Genomic DNA, 21,999 nt, shown 5'->3' with positions numbered 1-21,999 from the left:
AAAAAAAAAAAAAAAAAAAACGTTGATAGTTTATTTGGATGGTTGGCAGAAGTATGGATCAAAAGATGGCCCACTGTGAATGAGTTGGAGATATCTTATAGTGCTGGGTTTATGATGATGAGGGCATTCAAAGGCTCAGGGAAATGGGAATGTTGGAGTGGATCTGTCATAGTCAACTTAATTCTCCCACTGGGGTGATCTGGAAAAGGCACCCTTCACTAACTGTTTGAGAAACAGATTTGTGAGGGGTTCACTGGTGTCCCTAAGGATCCCTGTCATTGCTTTTCTCCATATGCCAGGCCTCACAGTGGGGACCACGGTTACTTCATTGGGAAACTTAAGGGCAATGGGCTTAATTGGATCCCAGAATGGCAGGGGCCAAGTGGCAGCACTCAACCACCAAAGACAAGATGCGTCTACTTACCGTCATGGACAGCAAAAGCAGAGCAATGGTCAGAATGATCTGACGTGTGGGCCTATGATGTGGGCTGTATAGCCACAGTGCTACCCCCAAAAATGAAATAGACAGGAAGCCTACTAAATTTTTTACTGGATTTATATAACTGAAAAAATTTAATGACAAAGGAACAGAGACTTGCCTCAAATCATGGTAGCAGAGAATCACAGGCCTTCAACCAGTTCCCAGATTTGAACCAGTTGACACTCAATATCCCTTGAATGAGGGGTGGCTGGAGGGAGTCTGGCCAACCATAAAAAATGTATTTGGTCAATCATTCTCTCATTCTTTCCCAAAGAGACCTACAGCCTTTTACCAGAGTAACCACACACTGCGGAAAGGGACATGATCAGACATTTCATGAACTACCAGACATTGATTCTGAATTAATGCTGATTCCAGGGGATCCAAAACTTTACTGTGACCCATAAGGGTAGGGACTTACAGAAGTCAGGTGATCAATGGAGTTTTAACTTAGCAAAGTTCTGACTCACAGTGGATCCAGTGGGCCCCCAAATCCACCCTGTGGTTATTTCCCCAGTTCCAGGATGAATACTTGGGATAAAAATACTTAGTTCTCCGCAGAATGCTCACACTGGTTTCCTGACATATAGAGTGAGGGCTACTATGATTGGGAAGGCCAAATGGGAACCATTAGAGTTGCCTTTACTTGGGGAAATTATAAACCAAAAACAATATCACATTCCTGGAGGGGCTGCAGAGATTAGTGCTACTATCAAGGACTTGAAGACTGCAGGGATGGTTTCTCACCACAGTCTCCACTTAATTATCCACTTGGCCTGTGCAGGAGATGGATGGGTCTTGGAGAATGATGGTGAATTACCATAAACTTAATCAAACAGTAACTCCAATTGCAGCTGTGGTATCAGATGTGGTTTCCTTGCTTGCTTAAACAAATTGAGATGTCGCCTGGTACTTGGCATGCAGCTATTGATTTGGCAAATGCCTTTTCCATACCTATCCATAAAGCCCATCAGAAAGAATTTACTTTCAGCTGATGAGGTCAGCAGTATACCTTCACAGTCCTACCTCAGGGTTATATTAACTCTCTAACCCTGTGGCACAACTTGGTTTGCAGGGATCCTGGCCACCTTCCTCTCCCATTATCATATTATCACATTTTCTATCCCATAAAGTATCTCTCCCATAGATGCATTACATTGATGATATTATGCTGATTAGCATTTGTGAGCAGAGGATGGGAAATAAATCCAACAAAATTCAAGGTCCCAGTGTGTGGGCTTCTAGAAGCCCAGTGGTGTGAGGTATGCAGAGATATTCTTCCAAGGTAAAAGATAAGTTTGTTACACATGGCTCCCCCTACAACCAAAAGAAGCACAACACCTTGTGGGCCTGTTTGGAGTTTGAAGGCACATTCTTCACTTGGATGTTTTACTTTGGCCTGTTTACCAAGTGACTTAGAAAGCTTCTAGTTTTGAGTGAGGCCTAGAACAAGAGAAGGCTCTGGAACAGATCCAGCCTGCTGTTCAGGCTGCTTTGCCACTGGGACCATATGAGCCAGTGGTATCTGAAGTGTCAGTAGCATGTAGGGATGGTGTGTGTCGTCTCTGACAGGGTCCCATGGGTAAATCACAGCAGAGGCCTTTGGGATCTTGGAGCAAGGCTCTGCCATCATCCGCAGACCACTACTCTCCCTCCTGGCTCACTCCTGGGCCTTAGTGGAAACTGAATGCTTGACCATGGGACACCAGGTTACCATGTGACCTGCATTTCCCCTTAGGAGCTGGTCATTATCTGATCCACCAAGTCATAAAGTTGGATGAGCACAGCAACAGTCCATCATTAAATAGAAGTGGTATATACTTGAGTAAGCCAGAGCAGGTGCAGAAGGTACAAATAAGTTACATGAAGAAGTTACCCAAATGCCCAAGGCTCTTACTCCTGCTATATTGTCTTCTGTCTCCCAGCATGCACCTATGGCCTCCTGTGGTGTACCATGTGATCAGCTGTCAGAGGAAGAGAAGGCTAGGGCAAAGTTTATGGATGGCTCTGCACTTTATGCAGGCACCACCTGCAAGTGGGCAGCTGCAGCATTACAATCTATTTCCAGGACATCCCTGAAGGACAGCAGTGAAGGGAAATCTTCAAGTGGGCAGAACTCTGGGCAGTGTACCTAGTAGTGCATTTCACTTGGAGGGGAAAATGGCCAGATGTGTGACTATATACTGATTCATGAGCTATAGTCAAAGGTCTAGCCAGATGGTCAGGGAGTTGAAAAGAACGTGACTACACATTGGTGATAAACATATTTGGGGAGAGGTAGGTAGATAGATCTCTCCATGTGGGGAAAAAAATTTTTTTAGAGATATTTGTATTCCATGTAAATGCTCACCAGAAAGTAATCTCAGCAGAAGAGGACTTTACTAATCAAATGGATGGGATGACTATTCTGTAGCTAGCAGTCAGTCAACCTCTTTCTGCAGGAATCCCTGGCATTACCCAAAGGGCCCAGGAAGAAAGAGCTCATGATGGCAGGGTTGGAAGTTATGCATGGGCTCAGCAGCATAGGCTCCCACTCTCCAAGACTGATCTGACTGTAGCCACTGCTAAATGCCCAATATTCTAGCAGCAGAGACCAATGCTGAGTACAGATATGGCAGCATTCCCCAGGGCGATCAGCCTGCTACCTGGTGGAAGGCAGATTATATTAGCTTGCTTTCATCATGCAAAGGGCATTGCTTTGTCCTTACTGGCACACACACTTATTTGCCTTCCCTGCATGTAATATTCCTACCAAAACTATCATCCATGGACTCACAGAATGCCTTATCCACCATCATGGAATTCCACACAGCACTGCCTCTAAGGAACACATTTTATCGCCAAAGAGGTAGCACAGTGAGCTTGTGCTTGTAGAATTCACTGGTCTCCCCATGTTCCTCACCATCCAGAAGCAGCTGGATGATAGAAAGGTGGGATGGCCACTAGTTATAGTACGTGTTTAGGTGGCAATAGCTGGCAGGCAGGGGCAAGGTTCTTCAAAAGGCTGCCAGATATGGATCAGCACCTACTCTATGGTACTGTGTCTCCCATAGCCGGGATACAAGGGGTAGAAATGGAAATGGTACTAGTCACCATTGCCTCTAGTGATCCACTAGCAAAGTCTTTCCTTCTTGTTCCTGTGACCTTATGCTCAGCTGGACTAAAAGTCTTAGCTCCAGTAGGGGGAAGGCTTATACCAGGAAGCACAACAATGATTCCATTAAACTGGAAGCTAAGACTTCCCCAGGTCATACTGGGCTCCTCTTGCCTCTAAATAAACAAACTAAAAAGGGAGTTATAATGTTGTCAGGAGTGACTGACCTAGACTATCAGAGGGAAAGTGGACCTATTACTCCACAACAGGAACGGAAGAGTACACTCGGAGTGCAGGAGATCCCTTAGGGCACCTCCTAGTATCACCACGCACTGTTATTAAGGTCATTGGTAAACCACAGCAACCCAATCCAAGCAGGATGACAGATGGACAAATCAGTCCTTAATAAATAACTCAAGAAGGAGAAAGGAAGGGAAGGAGGGAGGAAGGGAGAGAGAAAAGGAGGGAGAAAGGGATGACTTGCTAAGAGTTACAAAGCTTGTAAGGGAGCAGGGCAAGAGTTCTAACACAGTTTTGTCTGACTCCAAAGCCAAAGCTCCAAGGCCTGAGGACCCATGTTTCATTGTTGAAACCTAAATGCTTTTGGCAGGGAAAGAAGGAGCCATTACAATAGAATTACACAGGATGAGGGTATAAACCTGGACACAGGTCTCCCAGCTGCACTGCCTCTCCAGCTGCCTATGGCCCACCCCAGAATCCTCCCTGCAGGGCTCCAGACCATGGGTCCCCAGAATCTCACCCAGGTTTGAAGAGGCTGGCCCAGCCAGGGATGAACTTCGGATCCCGGGAGAAGAGGAGGATGGCAAACGTGCAGAACAAGATGAAAACGGCCCGCTCGGCAAAACTGTGACACAGAGAGGCAGGTGCCTGGTGACCCTGGGTTCCAGCTGACCTCTGCAGCAGGATGAAGGCTCCGTTCACGACTGACTGGAACCAGGCCCCGCCTCTGAGGAAGCTGAAAAGAATCATTCACTCCCAGGTCCTCCCCTCCCCAAACTCTTTCTCTCATCAGCACAGGGAATTTGCCAGGGTCCTATGAAGATCAAGAACAACAAAGAAACGGTAGGAAACAGACACGGAGGCAGAAAAACAGAAAAAGAGACAGACAGAGAGAGGCAGAGAGAGAAATGGTCACACAGAGACAGACAGATAAATCAACTCAGATGGGGACACACCGTCCTGCCAAGAGAAAGATACACAGGGCACAGACATGGACAGAGGGGTGCACGGTGATTGAGATAGAGAATTCCCAATGCTGGAAGGAAGAGCTGCCCAAATGCATCCACTTCTCAGATTAGAAAGCAGGGCCCAGAAAGGGTTAGAACCCTGCCCAGGGCTGAGCAGAAAGAAGTGGCAGAGCCGCTCCTAGAACTCAGACCTGCTGAGTCTTCGACCACAAGAGAAACACTCATGAACAAGCTCCTAGGAACCATGAGCGATGGTGTCAGATATCCGTGTACAGGAGGGAAAGGGTGCCTGAGATGGGAAGGACAGATGCCCACCCCAAGTGCACCCCGAGAGGCCCTGCAGTACTCAGGCTATCTACCCCAGCACCAAACTGGCTGGGCAAAGTCAGCTACCACCCTCCATCTCCAGGCTCCAGGCAATGGGTGCTGAAACTCCCCTGGGGCTCTCGAGGGACAGGCCAGGAGGTGACTCCCCTAAACTTCCGACACCCAGCTCTTCCCCCACCCCAGGCCTTTCACACACCTGATGGGCCCCAAGTTCTGGAATTCTTCCCGAATCACAACTAGAGCCTTGTCTTCTACGTCCGATCTTATCTCTGATTTCTTCTTTCTCCAGCCCCTGGAATAGAAAGCAGGAGGTCCAGAGTGTCCCTGCAGGTGTGGCTAACTTCTCACCTACCACCCACACCCTCACCTGAAAACTGGATCCCTGCCTGTCTTCCCTTTCTAAAACTGTCCCCACTTGTACCCTGGTTGACCTTTTAAAAATGTGATCAGCCTTATGACTCCCCAGGCTTAAAACCTCCCGTGGGTCAACAGGCTCGTGAATAAACTGGCAAATCAATGAAACAAAATAGAAAGTCTAGAGATAGACTCTATCACAGACATCTCAGGTTGGCATCTCAGGTTGATGTGGAGAAGCGGTTAATGGTGTCAGGCATATAGATCAATAGAAGAGAGCTATACTTAGCACTTACTGAAAGATTTGTACTTTGTGGTCAATTGATTTTGAACAAGAATTTCAAGATGATTCAATGGGGAAGGAATAGTCTCAGCATATGGGGCTAGCATAACTGCATACCTATGTGCAAAGGAATGAATTTGGGCCTCCACTTCATACCATATACAAAACTTAGCTCAAAATGAGTTAAAGACCTAAATGTAAGAGCTAAAGCTATAAAAGGCTTGGCAGAAAACACAGGGGTGTATTTTCATGGCCTTGGATCGGGCAAAATTTCTTAGATAGAACATCCAAACCACAAGGAGCCAAAGATAGAAAAAATAAGATTTCATCAAGATTTAAAATTTCTGTGTTGGGATAAGTGTGTGGCCATCTGGAACAAAAAACCTGAAGCTGGATTCAAGAGTCACACTTTAAAAAGAATTTTGTATGGTAAAAAGCACCATAAGTAAAATCCAAGGGCAAATCGGTGAAAAAATTTACAACTCATATTGGCCAGTAAGTGCTAACTTTTCCAATGTAAAGGGTACAAGTTTGCTGGGGGTGGTAGTGCCTGATTCCCACCTCTTTGGCAGGATTGGAAGTTTGAGTCCAGCATGGGCAACTGTCTCAAAACAATTTTTTAGGGGGGTGCTGGGCATTGAACTCGGGTCCTTGCACTTGCGAGGCAGGTGGCAGCACCGGTGAGCTGAACCCTGGCCCTCAAAACATTTTTTTAAAAAGGATATAAGTACACAATTAACAATTCACAGGAGCAGAAACACTGATGGTTAACTGAGGGCTTGGGCATGGCAGTCGGGCCATCCTTGCCTTCCTCCCATAATCCTCACATCCCTGGAGCTCAAGACTTGAGCATTGAACCTGACATCATGACAGCCACCCTTGTTTTTTGAGGGAGGCCACCCAGTCATTCAGTCCACTGGGAGGTTTGGGCTGTTCGCTGCCCCCCACCCCAGACCACCCCAGAAAGTAGAGGAGAGGTACCTGAAGCTCAGCCCCCCATAGAGGAAGGAGATCCAGAGCCAGCCCACCAACAGGAACAGCAGCATGAGGGGGAAGGCGAAGATGAACCAGGAGCCAAAGTTCACTACATCGCACTGTGGGAAGAAACTGTGGGACAGTGGAGGTGAGCAGACCACGCTCAGCCAGTGGGCAGGCAGAGAGCGGGCCAGGCCCCGGGCTGTCAGGGGATAGCACCAAGGCACCCTTTGCTCTTCCTTGGGAATGCTAGACCTGACCTGCTGCAACTGTAGGTGCCACCTGTGCCGGGGGTGGGGCACACAGATGCCTGAGACAGTGGAGAGAGCAGGCTGGACTACGTGACTGACAATGATGTGTATGAAAGTACACGGACAAGGGTTGGGGATTAGCTCAGTGGTTCCACTGCCTGCCTCACAAGTGCCAGGGTCTGAGTTCAATCCCTGGTACCCCCAAAAGAAGAACGTACATGGGCATAAACCCAGACATTTCTAAATAAACAACCAACCAAAATATGAAGAGTTACTGCATAATACACAAGCAAATGAACCAAAAAATATTACAAACTATACAGTGGGATTCTGAGAAATTTTCCTTTCTTCTTTTTTCTTTATCTGCATTTTCTACAAAGTATGCCTCTACAATTTGACAAAAAGGAAAAATATTGTTTTAAAAATAGCAAAATATTAATAGCTATGTGGTAAGTCACATAATTCATGAGAGCAAAACAATAATAAAATGAAAACAACCTAAATTCCCATGACTTACAAAGTATGACACTTATCCAAAATAGCTTAATTTAGTTATTAAAATTTTGTTTTTTCTATAAAATTTTGTTTCCTATAAAATTATAATGATAAAATTCTGCCTGCCATAAAACTATATATACAGTATAACAATGTTAAATAATGTATACATATATTTAATATAGAAAATCTAAAAGTCTGCTACCAGTGAGATCGTGAGTACTTCAAACTCAATTTTTTTAATATTTTCTAAGTATCTAGTAATGTGTCCATATCACTTTATAGTCAGAATAAACCAACAAAATGGCCTTTGGGAGCAAAGTCAAGGATCTAGGGTGGCCATTTTCTCTGACCCCTACCCCAGGTTCTCGGGTGAAGAACCAAAGCCACAGATTACCTGGGATTTGGGGGGTGGGGGTGGGAGGTACTGGGGATTGAACCCAGGCCCTTTGCACTGAGCTACATCCCCAGCCCCTTAAAGAAAACCTTTTTTTTTTTTTTTTTTTTTTTTTTTGAGACAGGTTCTCACTAAATCACTAAGTTTCCCATCCTGGACTTGAACCCGTGACTTTCCTACCTCAGACTTCCAAGGTGCTGAGATTACAGGTCTGTACCACTATGTCGGGCTCTGGCATTCCACTTCAAGCCTTATTTCCATAACAAAAGGCCAAGGTGTTGCCACTAAATTTGGCATATGATTCACGTGTAATTTACTCAGAACCTTATCTATTTGGTATTTTCACTTAAGCACCTCAGGGCTTGCTTTCTAATTTCTTTTCAGGGTGGCACAAGGTCCTCCTCACAGCAGGGTGGTCAGGCAGCCTGAAAACCTAAGACAGCACCTGCCCCAACCCAGGCCGTCCGGTACCCACAGAGCCCTGGGTCTCCTGCCCAGCCCTGGGATAGCTCCAGCAAACTCCAACACTAAACACTCACCCTCCTCGGGGGAAATTAAGGGAAGGAAGGGCCAGGCCTTGATTCTCTCCAGCCCTGGAGCAGGAACATCCCAGCTTCTGGTCTCTCTGTGCTGACCAACGAGGCACAGCCAGGCCTTGTTCAAAGAGCAGAGGCTAAATGACACTTGAGATTTACAGTAAAATGCTGTGAGCTTAAACTGAGAGGTAAAATATGGCCCCATCCCATACTTCCCAAACCAGAGTCTCCGTTATCAAGGCCTGGATTTTTTTTTTTAACCTCCTTTGATTCCAACGGTCATGTGGGCTGAGCATTACTACTTTCTAGCATCAAATCTAAAATCAAAGATTCATCTTATCCAGGACTAAGGCTTTAAAATCAGCACTTGAGGCCAATCATGAGTGCACTGAAGACTCCCCCATGAAGTAACTTGGTGCAGGACAGACTACCAGGACCCATTCTTCCCCAGCATCCTCCCTGGTTCCGACTCTTTGGTGGAGCACTAGGTAGAGGAATTGCCATACCGAATATCAAATAGTTTCTGCTGCTGTTTGCCAGATGGTTCCATTTGCATTTGTATGAATTGAAGTCTATATACTGCATCTCCACTGTGAAAGAATCTTCGGAACCCAGCCCCTCAGAATCCTGGAATCTGAACATTGTGGGCAGAATCTGGAATCTTTAAACTCTAGACACTAAACTATGGGAGAAGAAGATGAAGTCCCGCAGTGTCCCCATAGCTCATATCCTCAGCTCTCAGGCTCTGCCCAGATATCACCTCTGCAGAGGGGCCAGAGGTTGCCATAGGACTCTGCTCTGGTCCCTTCTACCTTCTCGCCCTGCTGTATTTTCTTTTAACTGTCACACACATACAACATCCACTCATTTTTGTTTAATGCTGATCTCTCCCACAGAATGGACTTCCTGTGAACTGAGACTTGCCGGAGTCCTCGGTACAGAGGCCCCGGGTGGGGAGGGAAGAGGGACGGGAGTGGAGAGGAACCTCGGGCAGGCAGGGATGCTTGCTCTCACCTCTTCAGCTGGCCCAGCAGAATGAGGTTGGGGGCTGTGCCTGTGAGGGTGGCCGTGCCCCCAATACTGGCCGAGTAGGGGATGGAAATGAGGAAGCCCTTCCAGATGTTCCTGTGGTACTCCTCTTCCTTCTTGGAGTCGGCGAGCAGGTCCAGTGGCGCCTCCACCTCCTCGGAGTGGCTTCTGCTTTAAATGACCCAAAGAGAAGCTGATCAGAATGCCATCAGAATTGCTGGCCTCCCGGACACATGGGCCACATGCTGCACGGAGCGAGCCGGGGGAGCCAGGCGGTCTTTCCAGAAGTAAAGTGTCACAGGCACGGAAACGCTCCAGTCCCACTCTTCTACCCAAGAACTTACCCCAGAGAGATAACGAGACAGGTGCTGCCGGTGTGGGCACCAGGGAAGCCACCATGGCATTAAACGTACTTTTAAAACATCAGAAACAACCTAAATGTCCATCAAAAGGGGACTGGCTGCCAGGTGTGGTGGTGCACACCTGTAATCCCAGAAAACTAGGAGGCTGAGGCAGGTGGATCACAAGTTTGAGCCCAGGCTGGACAATGATGGACTTAAGGAGACCCTGTCTCAAAAAGGGGGCTGGGGCTGGGATGGTAACTTAGTGCAAAGGCCCTGGGTTCATCTCCCAAGGTGTAAGTGAAGGCATCGATTTTATCTAGGTTTGGGTTTTTTAAATCTTCGTGTTTCATATTGTTTTGGTGCCTTTCCCAGGGGAAATTATGGACATTTTCCTCCTTTAATCCTTTAGTTGAATTTTTTGGGTTTTCCTAGTACAGTTCATTTTGAGGAAAAATAAAATTGAGTTATTAATTATATCATTAAGAGATCATGATGTTGACATTAATTTAATGAGGTGAAAATATGTTCCCTATAATCCATCGAGGGACATAGCAGGTTACAAAACAGTATAAATGGCATGGCCAGCTTTTAAAAAAATTTTCAAAACAATAATATATAGACATATCAAGAAATCATCTAGAATAGTATTCACTTAGCTGTCTCTAAGCATGAGATGCTGAGCGTATTTTAAAAGAGTATTTTTTGACTTGAATTATCGTAACATTTCTAAGAAGATAAAATTAAGAACTTCCATTAAGTATGTGAGGCAGGGGCCGGGGATTTAGCTCAGTGGTGCCACACCTGTCCTGCAAGCACAAGGTCCTGAGTTCGATCCTGGTACCATTAAAAAAAAAAAAAAGCTTATAAAATATAGAGGGGAAAAATATATTTCCTTTACTACATGCCTTTGAGCCAGGGATGTAGCTCAGTGGTGCCACACCCGCCTGATAAGTACAGGGTCCTGAGTTCAATACCTGGTCCTGGAGTTGGGGGGGCAGGGAGTATGTGAGGCAATGGATAGATATATTAATTAGCATGACTGTAGTGATCATTTTACTATATATGTGTGTGTGTGTGTGTGTGTGTGTGTATCTCAAAACATCACATCACATTGTATATGTTAAAAATACTACTTTGTCAGTTATATTCCATAAATCTGGAAAAGAAATTAAAAGTAAAGGCAGAATTGCTTCTGCATAACAAAACAATTTTTTAAAATTATTATTTTTAAAGAATAAAGATAATTCAAATACCTGCTGGCCACTTAATGGATTTCTTCCCAGAGGGCAAGGGGACCTGACCTGTGGGCTGAGCAGTCGGTCTTCAGCCTGAGGGAAGGCACAGACTGGAGCAGCTGGAGATCGAGTTCATGGTCAGACTTTGTAGGGTACAGAGGCCTGATCAGGAGCTGTGCCCCCAGGTTCCCTGCCAGACTGAGCCTCACATGGGGGAGAGGGCAGAAAAGGCCCCAGCGTTCATCTGGTACAATCTCTACTTTGTTCAAATAGGAAAACTGAGGGCCAGAGAGGGGAAGGGCTTTGCATCTAATGAACAGAGACCTACAGAGGGTAGGGACTAGGTCCTTTTCAGCAGGCCCAGCACAAGCTCTGAATGGTCAGATGTTGAAAATGCATGCCTAGGCCACATGGTGGTGAGTCGTTGGTCCAGTCACAGAACCCGTGTCTCAAAGTCAGATTTAAAGTCTTCAAACATGGCTCCAGGAAGGAGCACTGGCCGTGGGGCACACCAGCCATAAGATCGTGTCCCTCCTTCTTGGCTGCCATCCTGTTCAAAGTCAAGGCTTCAGCAGTGGCCTGTGAGGTCCCAGAAGCCCTTTCCCTCCACCAGCACCTCAGCACTCAGGCAACCTCTCAGACCCCACATCCTATGATCCTCTCGCCTGGTTTCAGCCACACTGGCTTCCTGGTGCCTCTCTGGACCCTCAGGAACATTGCATCTGCTGGTCCATCCCCCTGCTCGGAACACTCTCTCCCCAGCCCCCTCCCTTCCTGCAGGGGTTTGCTCAGGCTCAATTCCTTGGGAGACCTTCCCTGACCACCCACTTTAAAGCTGCTTTTCCCACCCTCAGTCCACTGCCCTCTTCCTGCTTTGTTTCCCCCCATGGTACTCACCAACCATAGGATGTAATATGGGTTTTATAAGTTCCTTTGCTTCTTGCCACTACAGCATGAGCTCCACAAGCAGTGGGAGTTTTTTGTTTTGTTTTTTATTTTCTGTCCTTTGCTGTAACCCCAGGGCCTGGCTTGTCACAAGCCCTCAACCAATGTGTGTTGAGTGAAGGAAATAGACCCAATCAATGCCTGGCCCTGCCTTTAGCAAATCACCTTGCAAGGAAATCTCTAAAGCCCCCCAGCCTCAGAGCAACCTCGATGATTCAACGTGTCCCCCACCCTCCCTGCACAGAACTTAACGGAGGCCCTAGAGGCCCACGTTGAGTCCACAGAGGCAAATCGTGGACATCTGGGCACTGGGTTGTTGGGAGAGAAGCTTGGGGCCGGAAGGGCTGGGCTGCAGATCAACTCTTCTCATCTCCCTGAACCATGCCCTGCCCCTCAGTCCACTCCACCAGGAACTTACCCCTCTGGGTGCGCGCTGGCCAGAAACTGAGTCTCAGCAGGCACAGTGTGCAGCCCGTTCCCCCGCACAGCGCCTGGGGAAAGAGCACCATGGCTTTAGTGCAAGGTGGCAAAAGGAACAGGAGGGCCCAAGTTTCCGTGCAGCCAGTCAAGACTGCGTCTTCATTGCCAAGGACCCCATACTATCCACTGCACAGAAAAAAGAAAAAGAGGAGGGTTGAGGGTTCGAGGGAGAAGACTAAGCACCAACATTCCGTGCTGTCGTCCCACCATCCACCCACATCTGGGATGGCCCCAGGCCTGTGGGCAGGGAGCAGCTGCAAGGCTGCTTAACAACCCATAAGTCAAGCCGAAGCTTCCCCAAGCAGCCATTGCCAAGCGGGTATTTGGGGAGATCAGCCGAGTGAAAATGGGCCAGCAACAGGATGGGTGATCTCCACTGTCCAACACAGTATTTACTGAGCACCTACCGTGGGCTATGGACTATGACTTTGGGGTACTCAGCCAACAACATAGGACAAGGTCCCTGTTCCCTGTATTCTAGGAAGGGAGACAGGCAATAAGTGAATAAAGACAATTTCAAGGAGCAATGAATTTATGGAGGAAATAAAGCTGGGGAATGAGGTGGAAAGTGAAAAGTAAGGAGAGCAGATGGACAACGGCCCTGAGGCAGGAGTGTGTCCATTGTGCTGGGAAGCAGGAAACGTGGGGCAGGGGAGGCCCAAGAGAGGAGAGTAAGAGAGCTTAGTGGCGGAAGTGGCAGGGTTGTCAGGAAACAGGGAGGATCACACAGGCCTTGGGGCTCCAGGAAGGACTTTGACTTCTCTGAGCCAGGTGGGGGGCAGGGCAGTGTTTGAGCAGAACAGGCTGGGACAGGATTTGACTTCATTTCTGAAGTGTCCTTCTGCTTATAGACCAGACTCTGCAGTAGTTTTGACAGTGTTTTTAGATAAGAAAAATGGAATGAACTAAAAGTTCCTGCAGCTGGAACCATCATGAAGGATTGAAGAATCCAGCCCTGGGCGCTAAACATGTGACCCTGGGTTCAAATCAGCTCTAGCGCTTACTAGTGACCTCGGGCCAGCGGTTCCAATTTAGGGCTACTTCCGCTCCCAAGGGACACTGGGCAAAGCCTGCAGACATTTTTGGTTGTCACAACCAGGAGAAGAAGAGCACTCTCCTGGCATCTGTTGGTGAGAGGCCAGGAACGAAGCAACCTGTAACACTCAGGCCAGCCCGTGAGAAATCCTCCCACCCAAAATGCCAGTGGCGCTGAAGCTGAGAAACGCTGGTTTAGGTAAAAATCTTTCATTTTTCTGTACCTCAAATCTTTAATTCCTAAAAATGGAAGAATCAGTTCTCCTAGGATTTTGTCAACAACATGAAAGTCACCCCACTGCAAGCAGGGACCAGGGCCTGGCTGGAGCTCAGTGATACAGCGTTTGCCTTGCCTGCACAAGGACCTCGGTCGTGGCCGCAGTGCACATGTGTGTACACACACACACACACACACACACTAGTTATATTAGTAACAATAAATAGAGCAAAATTCTCCTTCAGAATGCCAGGTAGTGAATGTTTCTGGTCTTCAGGACCGCATGGTCACTGAGGTAACTTCTCAGCTCTGCCTTCACAGACTGATGATACCTGAACAGTTTGGACACCGGGCTTTGAATTCCATATAATCTTCACACGTCACTAAATAATTTCCTTCTTTTGACTTATTTCAACCCTTTACAAGTATAAAAACTATTCATAGCTTACTGACTGCACAAAAACAGGGTGGGCTGGATTTGGTGGGCCAAGTCCCGACCTAAAGACCTCCATGAAAGCTGGGTGTTGGCAAAGATCCCATCTACGCCGTCTGTCACACTTGAGGGAGAAGCTAAGGCAGCAGCTGATGTCCTGACGGGTCCGATCCTCCCTCTCGGGTCCCCACTGAGCCTCAGCAGTCAGAGAGCACCAGCCACAGACACCGGCAAATACCACAGCACAAGACAAGACCGCTTCAGCATCTCATCTAAGTGCAAGGCCACTGCACCACCCGCACAGATGGCTGAGCGCCCCCTCTGTTGCTCAGTGAGCAACCGCTGTTTCCTGACCAGGCGTAGAGCAGCCCCTGATGTTTGACAGCATCCAACGTAGCACCGCCCTGGCTCCCACCGAGCCTCCTGCCTGGGATCCCTCAAAGCCTCGGTCTTCTCAAAAGTTTCTTGTTAACACCTTCGCACAGGTGCTCTAAGTTGTCTGGGGAATCAGCTGTCACGCCCACTGCAATGAAAAATAAATTCCACTCATCCCATGTAGCCAAGTTCCCTGGGGACCTCTGGCTGAGGGACACCGATACTCTGAATAAGCTCCATCAGGGGGTAACATAGTGTGACTTTTTTCTTTTACATGAGGTTTTCCTAACCATGCGGCCTGAGAGGAAGGGTCTCCACTCAAGCCTCGGCTCTTTCCCATCTCAGCGGCTTGGGAAAGTCCCTCCCCAAACCCTGCTGCAATTTCCCTGTTGGTACCAAGAGGGAACTGGATTTCATGGTGGTTGACAGTGTCACTTTTGCAGTGCCTGATGCCAGCCCTGATGACCACCAGCCAGGTCTGAAAGCTGAAAGCCAGGTCCTCTTACAATGGGCTGCATGGACAAGAACCTCAGGGTTCAGGTGACCGGAACACATGTCCACATGTAGCTCACAAGACCCGAGCCCAGGGCACTGAAGCAGGCAGGGAAGGGCTGTTAATAGCACACTGAGGGCTGGGGGTGGGGGACAAAGTCGCTCTGCAGGGGACCGTACAACTGAAAGAACTCTGGCCCAGTGATCCCAGGCCCATCTCTAGCTCATTCTGCCCTTCCTACCTGGGCTGGGACTGTCGCTGCCACACAGCATCAAATGCCACAGAGTTCATCAGGCAAAATCCTCCACCAACCTCCTCCACCTGCATTTCAGAATCTCCCGGGTCCTGCTCACAGGGTCTGTTGTTGGCTCTGGAGTGGGGCGGGAGCCCGGGTATTTTGGAAAAGTTCTGCAAGTACAGCCAGGGTTGAGCAATTCATCTGAAGTTGCAGGTGGGAAAACTGAGGACCCTGGAGGGTGCCCAGGCCCTTGGAAGGTATGCACTCCCCAGTTTGCCCCATCTGTGAACCCTGGCCACTCACTGCCAGCATGAGTGGGAGAGGCTGCTAGCGGACGTCGGGCAGGGGGGACACTGGCACACATTGTGACTAGCTCGGCTCAGGAGATGGGAAGGGAGAGTCTCACCATCTCCTTACACAAATCAGTAACGTGAAAGCATTTTATCACAGGTATTATTTTTCTAATGATTACAAAGGCAATGGAGATGAAATGGAAAAATTAGGACAAGCAACGTGAGTACTCTTAACCATTTACCCAGGGGTCCACTTCTGGGATTTCTGTGACCACAGTGGCCTGAGAGACCACGCAGAAGCAGGCTGGTGGGGCAAAGTCTCCAGAGAGACGTCTCTGGGTCCAGAAATGCAGGTCAGTCCAGAGCTTTGTGCCCATTATGTAAGAGCTTCCTCAAATCACATGGATTCATGAGTTTATGTCAGGTAGGGGCAAAGCCACCTTCACATTTGCAATCTCACAAACATTTTGGAACAGTCTTGGGGAGTCAAGCTAGGTTTATTACCTTCTTGGGGAAACTGAGGTATGGAAAGGCAGGTTAAGGTTGGGATCAGGAGGACCTGGTGAGTTAGGGATAGAGCTAGGCTGTTGCTAGGTCTTTGATCTCCTACCCTTGACTCTCACTCCATCTCCAAGGCACCCACCTGGCACTTAGTAGGTCTGTCCTGGACCTGGCTGATCTAGCATAGTATAACATAAATGGCCTTGAGCCCGGCACACAGAAGGCCTTGAGACTTCCTGTGTCAAGTTACTCAGCCACATGGCCTGGGAGGAAGTCTGGACCCTGACTCGGTGGCTTGGGGAAGTCCCTCCCCAAACCCTGCTGCAATTTCCCCATTGGTACCAAGAAGGAGCTGGATTTCACAGCGGCTGACAGTATCACTTTTGCTGCCTGGTGCCAGCCCTGCTCATGCCAGCCCTGCTGACCACAGAGAAGTTTAAAAGCTCTACGTTAGGCAGGCTAACATCTATTGATGGATTTAGCACTCACAACAACCTACCCTTATTTTATAGATGAGAAAAGAGTCGGGGGAGTGGAATGGCACTGTAATGGAGAGTGGAGGAGGACAATGTTTAATCCAACCTGAAAGCCAGCTTTGTGAGCGTCGTTCCTAAGCAGCCATGGGTGGCATGCACAATGGCCTTCTTTGGGCAAAGGGAAGGAGGGGAAAGAGTTTAGATTACAAAGTCAGGTGGGCCCTTTACTGGCTGAGGGGCACTGAGCAAATCACTACTTTGAGCATCATTTCCTCCTTCGTCCCAGGGGGGTGAGAACAACGCCCCCTGCAGCCGAGGGGCATAGTGAGCGCATGTGCACTGAATGACACCCCCACTTGGGTGATGTGCAGAACACAGAACTGAGCAGGAGGACTGGAGAAAGCCGCAGGGCTACCCTCCACGGCTGAGCACCTCTGGGGTCTAGTCCACGCCCCCATTCTGGCTTCTGCTCCCCTCTGTGCAGCAGAGGATCCCCACAGCATGGATTCTGGATGTAGACAAGGCTCAGCAAATCACTTACAATGTAACTTCAGACAAATCATTTTTTCTCTGAGCCTCAGTCTCTCCATCTGTAAAATGAGAGCAGCTGCATCTCACTGCAGCTTCAAAGAGGAACAAGTGATGGGTAGGAGACACTGAACAGAGAGTATGGCTAGGGAGGGTCTTCAGAAAGGGTAGCTCATATTAGCCTGGCTGCGGTCACTGCTATAGACGGCCCTTGTGAATGTAAAGCCCCTGGGAGATTCACTCCTCCCCACCCCCCCAACACAAGTCTCCACTCCTTCAGTGCTGTCCTCACCTCAAGTCACCTGGCCAAAGCACAGAAACTGGGTGAAAAGAACATTTCTCTTTGCACTGGAATTAGCCTCATCCTAGCCTCAGGGGCTGATCATTAACTTGTCCCTGCTCTCTGATCCTGCAGCCTGCAGAAGCCAGTGTCCACCCAGCCTGCCAGAGGAGAAGACTGGAGTTTTCCACACAACCAGTGCTGTATGTGACCTTGAGCAAGTCCCTTCCCCTTCCTGGATCGAATTTTCACCTTTACAGCGAGGGACTTGGTGTTCAAACATTTACGTGACTTTTTTGGTACTGGAGACAGAACCCGGGACCTCCTGTGCATGCCACGCATGAGCTGTGTCACTGAGCTGCACTCCCAGACACAGCTGGCCATTTTGAAAAAGTCTGAGCGCAGAATAATAGAGAGGAAGGGCTACATTTCTGAATCAACCAGGCTGATTTAAAAGCTTAGAGGAGGGGCCGAGGATTTAGCTCAGCGGTTCGGTGGCCTGCCTGGCAAGTGCAAGGACCCAAGTTCAATCCCTGGTACCAAACAAAACAAAACAAAACCAGGCCTGCCTGGCAAGTGCAAGGACCCAAGTTCAATCCCTGGTACCAAACAAAACAAAACAAAACCAAAAAAAAAAAACTTAGAGCCACTGTTTTGCCACTAGGTAACGTGGGGGAGGCTCATTGATTTTCTATTTCTTCCTCAACTTCCATTCCTCAAAATGAGGTCAAAGTTATCTTCACCCATTCAGACACAAGGCCCCTGTAAGAGTCTTGCACAAAGTAAGTGTTCAATAAATATCAGCTCTTATTCCATGGAAGGCAAGAGCATGAAACAGAAAACACAGGCCAGCTGGGGCTGAAACAGGGAGGGGCAGAGGCCTAGCTGCCTGTTGCCAAGCCAGTGAGACATGTGACACAGTTCTCTTGGAGCTTCAAGACCTGGGGTGAACAATTTGAAAACCATAAAGGGGACAGTGTAGGCAGGGGTCACAGAAGTACAGTTTGCGGCTTGAATCCAGCTGTGCCCTGTCTGGTGTGGCCGGTCAACTAAGAACATGTTTCTCCACATGTAAATGGTCGAGAAGAGCAACAGAAGGATAATATTCAGGGATGCGAAAGCTACATTTTTATTTTGGCACCCATAAATAACACTCTCTTGCCATGTAATCATGCCCACTGGCACCCTGCCACTCTCTTCAAAGGCAGAGCTGAGTAGTTGCAACAGAGTGGCTCACAAAGCCTGAAAATATTTACTATCTGTTATTTACAGGAATATCCACCAACCCCTGATGCACAGCATCTCTTCCTTTCTATTTGGAAGACTTTGCCCTTGCAGAGACAGTGGCTCTGTTACTTCAGAAAAGAATGAGATTCTGGATATATCATTTCACTTCTCTGGATCTCAGCTGGAAAGAGCCTATATCATGTCTAGGTTTCGGGGAGGTTGCAGACATAAAATAAGAGGACCCTTCAGTGCATGGTACTCACACATCGTTAGCAAGTGACACCCACTTGGAGGGGACATGGATCAACACTGAAATCTTTGTTTGTTTGTTTTGTTTTTTTTGAGACAGGGTCTCACTATGTCGTTGAGACTAACCTGGAACTCACTATGCAGCCCAGGCTGGTCTTGAACTCACAGCGATACTCCTGCCTCAGGCTCCCGAGTGCTGGGATTACAGGCGTGCCCACCATGCCTGGCTGTAACATTGAAATCTTAACAGATTCATATGTATTTCAATACATATAAAGTGTGATCAAACAATACAGGGAACATTTAAAGTTTTAAAAAATGAATTACAGTAAAAGACATTGCCATTAATTCTTGTCATAATACTCCTCCTCGCTTCAAACATCCTTATCCCACCATTGTTGCACTTTGTGAAGCAGTTCTAGAAGTCCTCTTTTATGAGTATCTTTAGTGGTACTATTATGGCTGCCTTGATGTATGAATTAATTAAAAACATTTATCTTCCATGGTCATTTTAACTTTCAGGGAGACACAGAAGTTTCACGGTGCCAGATCTGGTCAATACGGTGGATGAGGACACAGCATGATGTTTTCACTTGACAGAAATTGCTGTAAATGTTTTGAAGCAACTCGTGACATTGAGACAGCCATTAAAAAAAAATAACACTCATGAAAGAGGACATCATAAAGTGGCAAGGACAATGGGATGTGTTCAAAGTGAGGGGGAAATTGAAAGGGAAGAAATATTTCCAAATTCATTCCTAGAAGCAAGTGTTACTTTGATTCTAAAGCCAGGGAAAGACCCAACTTAAAAAAAAAAAAAAGAACTACAGGCCAATCTCCTTAATGAACATGGATGCAAAAATATTCAACAAGATACTGGCAAACAGAATACAGGAGATTATCAAGAAGATCATACACTCTGACCAAGTCAGATTTATTCCAGGGATGCAAGGATGGTTCAACATATGTAAATCAATAAATGTAATACACTATAATAACAGAGTCAAGGACAAAAACTATATGATCATCTCAATAGATGCAGAAAAAGCATTTGACAAAATTCAACACCCATTCATGATAAAAATCCCTGCAGATAATTGGAATAGATGGTCTTTATCTCAACCTGATAAGGGCTATCTATGAAAACCAACAGCCAACATCGTACTAAATGGTCAAAAACTGAAAACCTTTAAGCTAAAATCAGGAACAAGAAAAGGATGTCCACTATCACCACTCCTGTTCAATATAGTTTTGGAAACTATAGCCACAGCAATTAGATAACAGAAAGAAATAATAGCAATAAAGATAAGAAAGGAAGAAGTTAAACTGTCATTATTTGCTGATGATATGATACTCTACATAGAAGACCCAAAAAACTCTGCCAAAAGACTTCCAGACTTAATTGACAGATTCAGTAAAGTAGCTGGATACAAGGTAAACACTCAAAATCAATAACCTTCTTGTACAAAAATAACAGACTCATTGAGAGTGAAATTAGTGAAACAATCCCTTTCACAATGGCATTAAAAAAATGAAACATCTAGGAATCTAACAAAGGAAACAAAAGACCTACATTAAGAACTATAACACTGAAAAAACGAGATTGAAGAGGATATAAAAAAATGGAAAGACATCCCTTGTTCCTGGGTAGGAAGAATCAATATAGTAAAAATGGCCATACTCCCAAAACTGCTACCCTGATTCAATACAATCTCCATTGAAATCCTAACAGTATAATTTACAGAACTAGAGAAAACAATCCAAAAATGCATTTGGAATCAGAAGAGACCTAGAATAGCAAAAGCAATTCTAGGCAACAGAGACATGGCAGGGGGTATCACAATCCCCAACTTGAAACTACTACAAAGCCACTGTGATAAAAACAGCATGGTACTGGCAAAGAAACAGACCTGAGGATCAGTGGAACAGATTAGAAGATGCAGAAACAACTCCTGACATACTCAGCTAGCTCATCTCTGACAAAGGAGCCAATCATCCTCACTGGAAGGATAGCCTCTTTAATAAATTGTGTTGGGAAAAGTGGATTTCAATTTGTCAAATATTAAAACTAGACCTGTATCTTTAACCATGCACTAAACTAAAATCCAAGTGGATTGAAGATATAAATATTAAAACAGAAACACTAAACTTGCTGGAAGATAAGTTAGGTAGAACCCTTCAAGACATTGGCATAGGAAAAGACTTTATGAACAAATCCTCAGTAGCACGGGAACTCGCACAAAGAATCAACAATTGGGATCTCATCTTTTTTAAAAGCTTCTGCACTGCCAGAGAAATCATAAGCAGAGTTAAGAGACAGCCCACAATGTGGGAAAAAATTTTCACCAGCTGTTGCTCAGACAAAGGTCTACTATGTAGAATATATGAAGAACTCAAAAAGATCAGAATCCCCAAATATAAAGACCCAATTCAAAAATGGGCATCTGAAATGAACAGACATTTCTCAGACAAAGAAGTAAAAGCAGCAAGTAAATATATGAAAAAATGTTCGACATCACTGGTCATTCGAGAGATACAGATGAAAAAAACACTGAGATTCCACCTCACCCCCGAAAGAATGGCTGCTATCAACCAATTGGTTGAAATAGATTTCTTTCAATGGTTTGAAAGAAATCAACCAATAACAAATGCTGGTGGGGTTGTGGGGAGATAGGAATCTTTCTTCACTGTTGGTAGGAGTGCAGACTGGTGCAACCACTGTGGAAATCAATATGGAGATACTGCAAACAACTAGGATTAGAAGTCCCATTTGACCCAGCTATTCCTCTGCTGGGTAACTTCCCTAAAGAATATGCTGATATATGCTCACCCATGTTTATAAGCGGCACAGTTTGTAATAGCTAAAATTTGGAAACAGCCCAATCACCCATCAACTGGAGCCTGGATAAAGATGAGTGTGTGTGTGTGTGTGTGTGTGTGTGTGTGTGTTAATAAAATGGAGCACTACTCAGCCATAAAGGACAAGAAACTAGAGGCATTTATAGCTAAATGGATGCACAGGGAGGCCATACTCAAGTGAAATTAATCAGTCACACATGTGTAAATACCAAATCATTTCTCTGGTGTGAAAAACTAAAAGTGTTAATAAGAATAAAAATGTATAATTGATATTATGTAATAGGAAGACAAGGTCTAAAAGAGTAGAGGAAGTGGGAGGGGTGGAGGAAAAGAAAAAAATATGTCAAAAGGAAAAACATGG

The 21,999-nt window shown here is 46.5% G+C and overlaps 1 protein-coding gene across 9 annotated transcripts in view; it reads right to left on the bottom strand.

Moving 5' to 3' along the window:
- Slc13a3 (solute carrier family 13 member 3) overlaps window positions 1-21,999 on the bottom strand; it is a 69,369-nt gene that overhangs the window by 22,956 nt on the left and 24,414 nt on the right. For 6 of the 9 annotated variants that reach the window (XM_010626236.2, XM_010626228.2, XM_010626234.3 and 3 more), the window contains 5 exons: window positions 12,373-12,445; window positions 9,416-9,601; window positions 6,729-6,854; window positions 5,307-5,402; window positions 4,336-4,440 (listed from right to left, as the gene is read on the bottom strand). In XM_010626236.2, the coding sequence (XP_010624538.1) occupies window positions 4,336-4,440; window positions 5,307-5,402; window positions 6,729-6,854; window positions 9,416-9,601; window positions 12,373-12,445 (586 nt within the window). The remainder of the gene's footprint in view (window positions 1-4,335; window positions 4,441-5,306; window positions 5,403-6,728; window positions 6,855-9,415; window positions 9,602-12,372; window positions 12,446-21,999) is intronic. The other 3 variants (XM_010626227.1, XM_010626232.1, XM_010626233.1) reach the window with 2 other exon arrangements.

The sequence above is a fragment of the Fukomys damarensis genome, unplaced genomic scaffold (assembly GCF_012274545.1).
Source record: "Fukomys damarensis isolate Sample0158 unplaced genomic scaffold, DMR_v1.0_HiC HiC_scaffold_22, whole genome shotgun sequence".
Lineage (NCBI taxonomy): Eukaryota > Metazoa > Chordata > Mammalia > Rodentia > Bathyergidae > Fukomys > Fukomys damarensis.
This window is presented reverse-complemented; position numbering and strand designations above follow the sequence as displayed.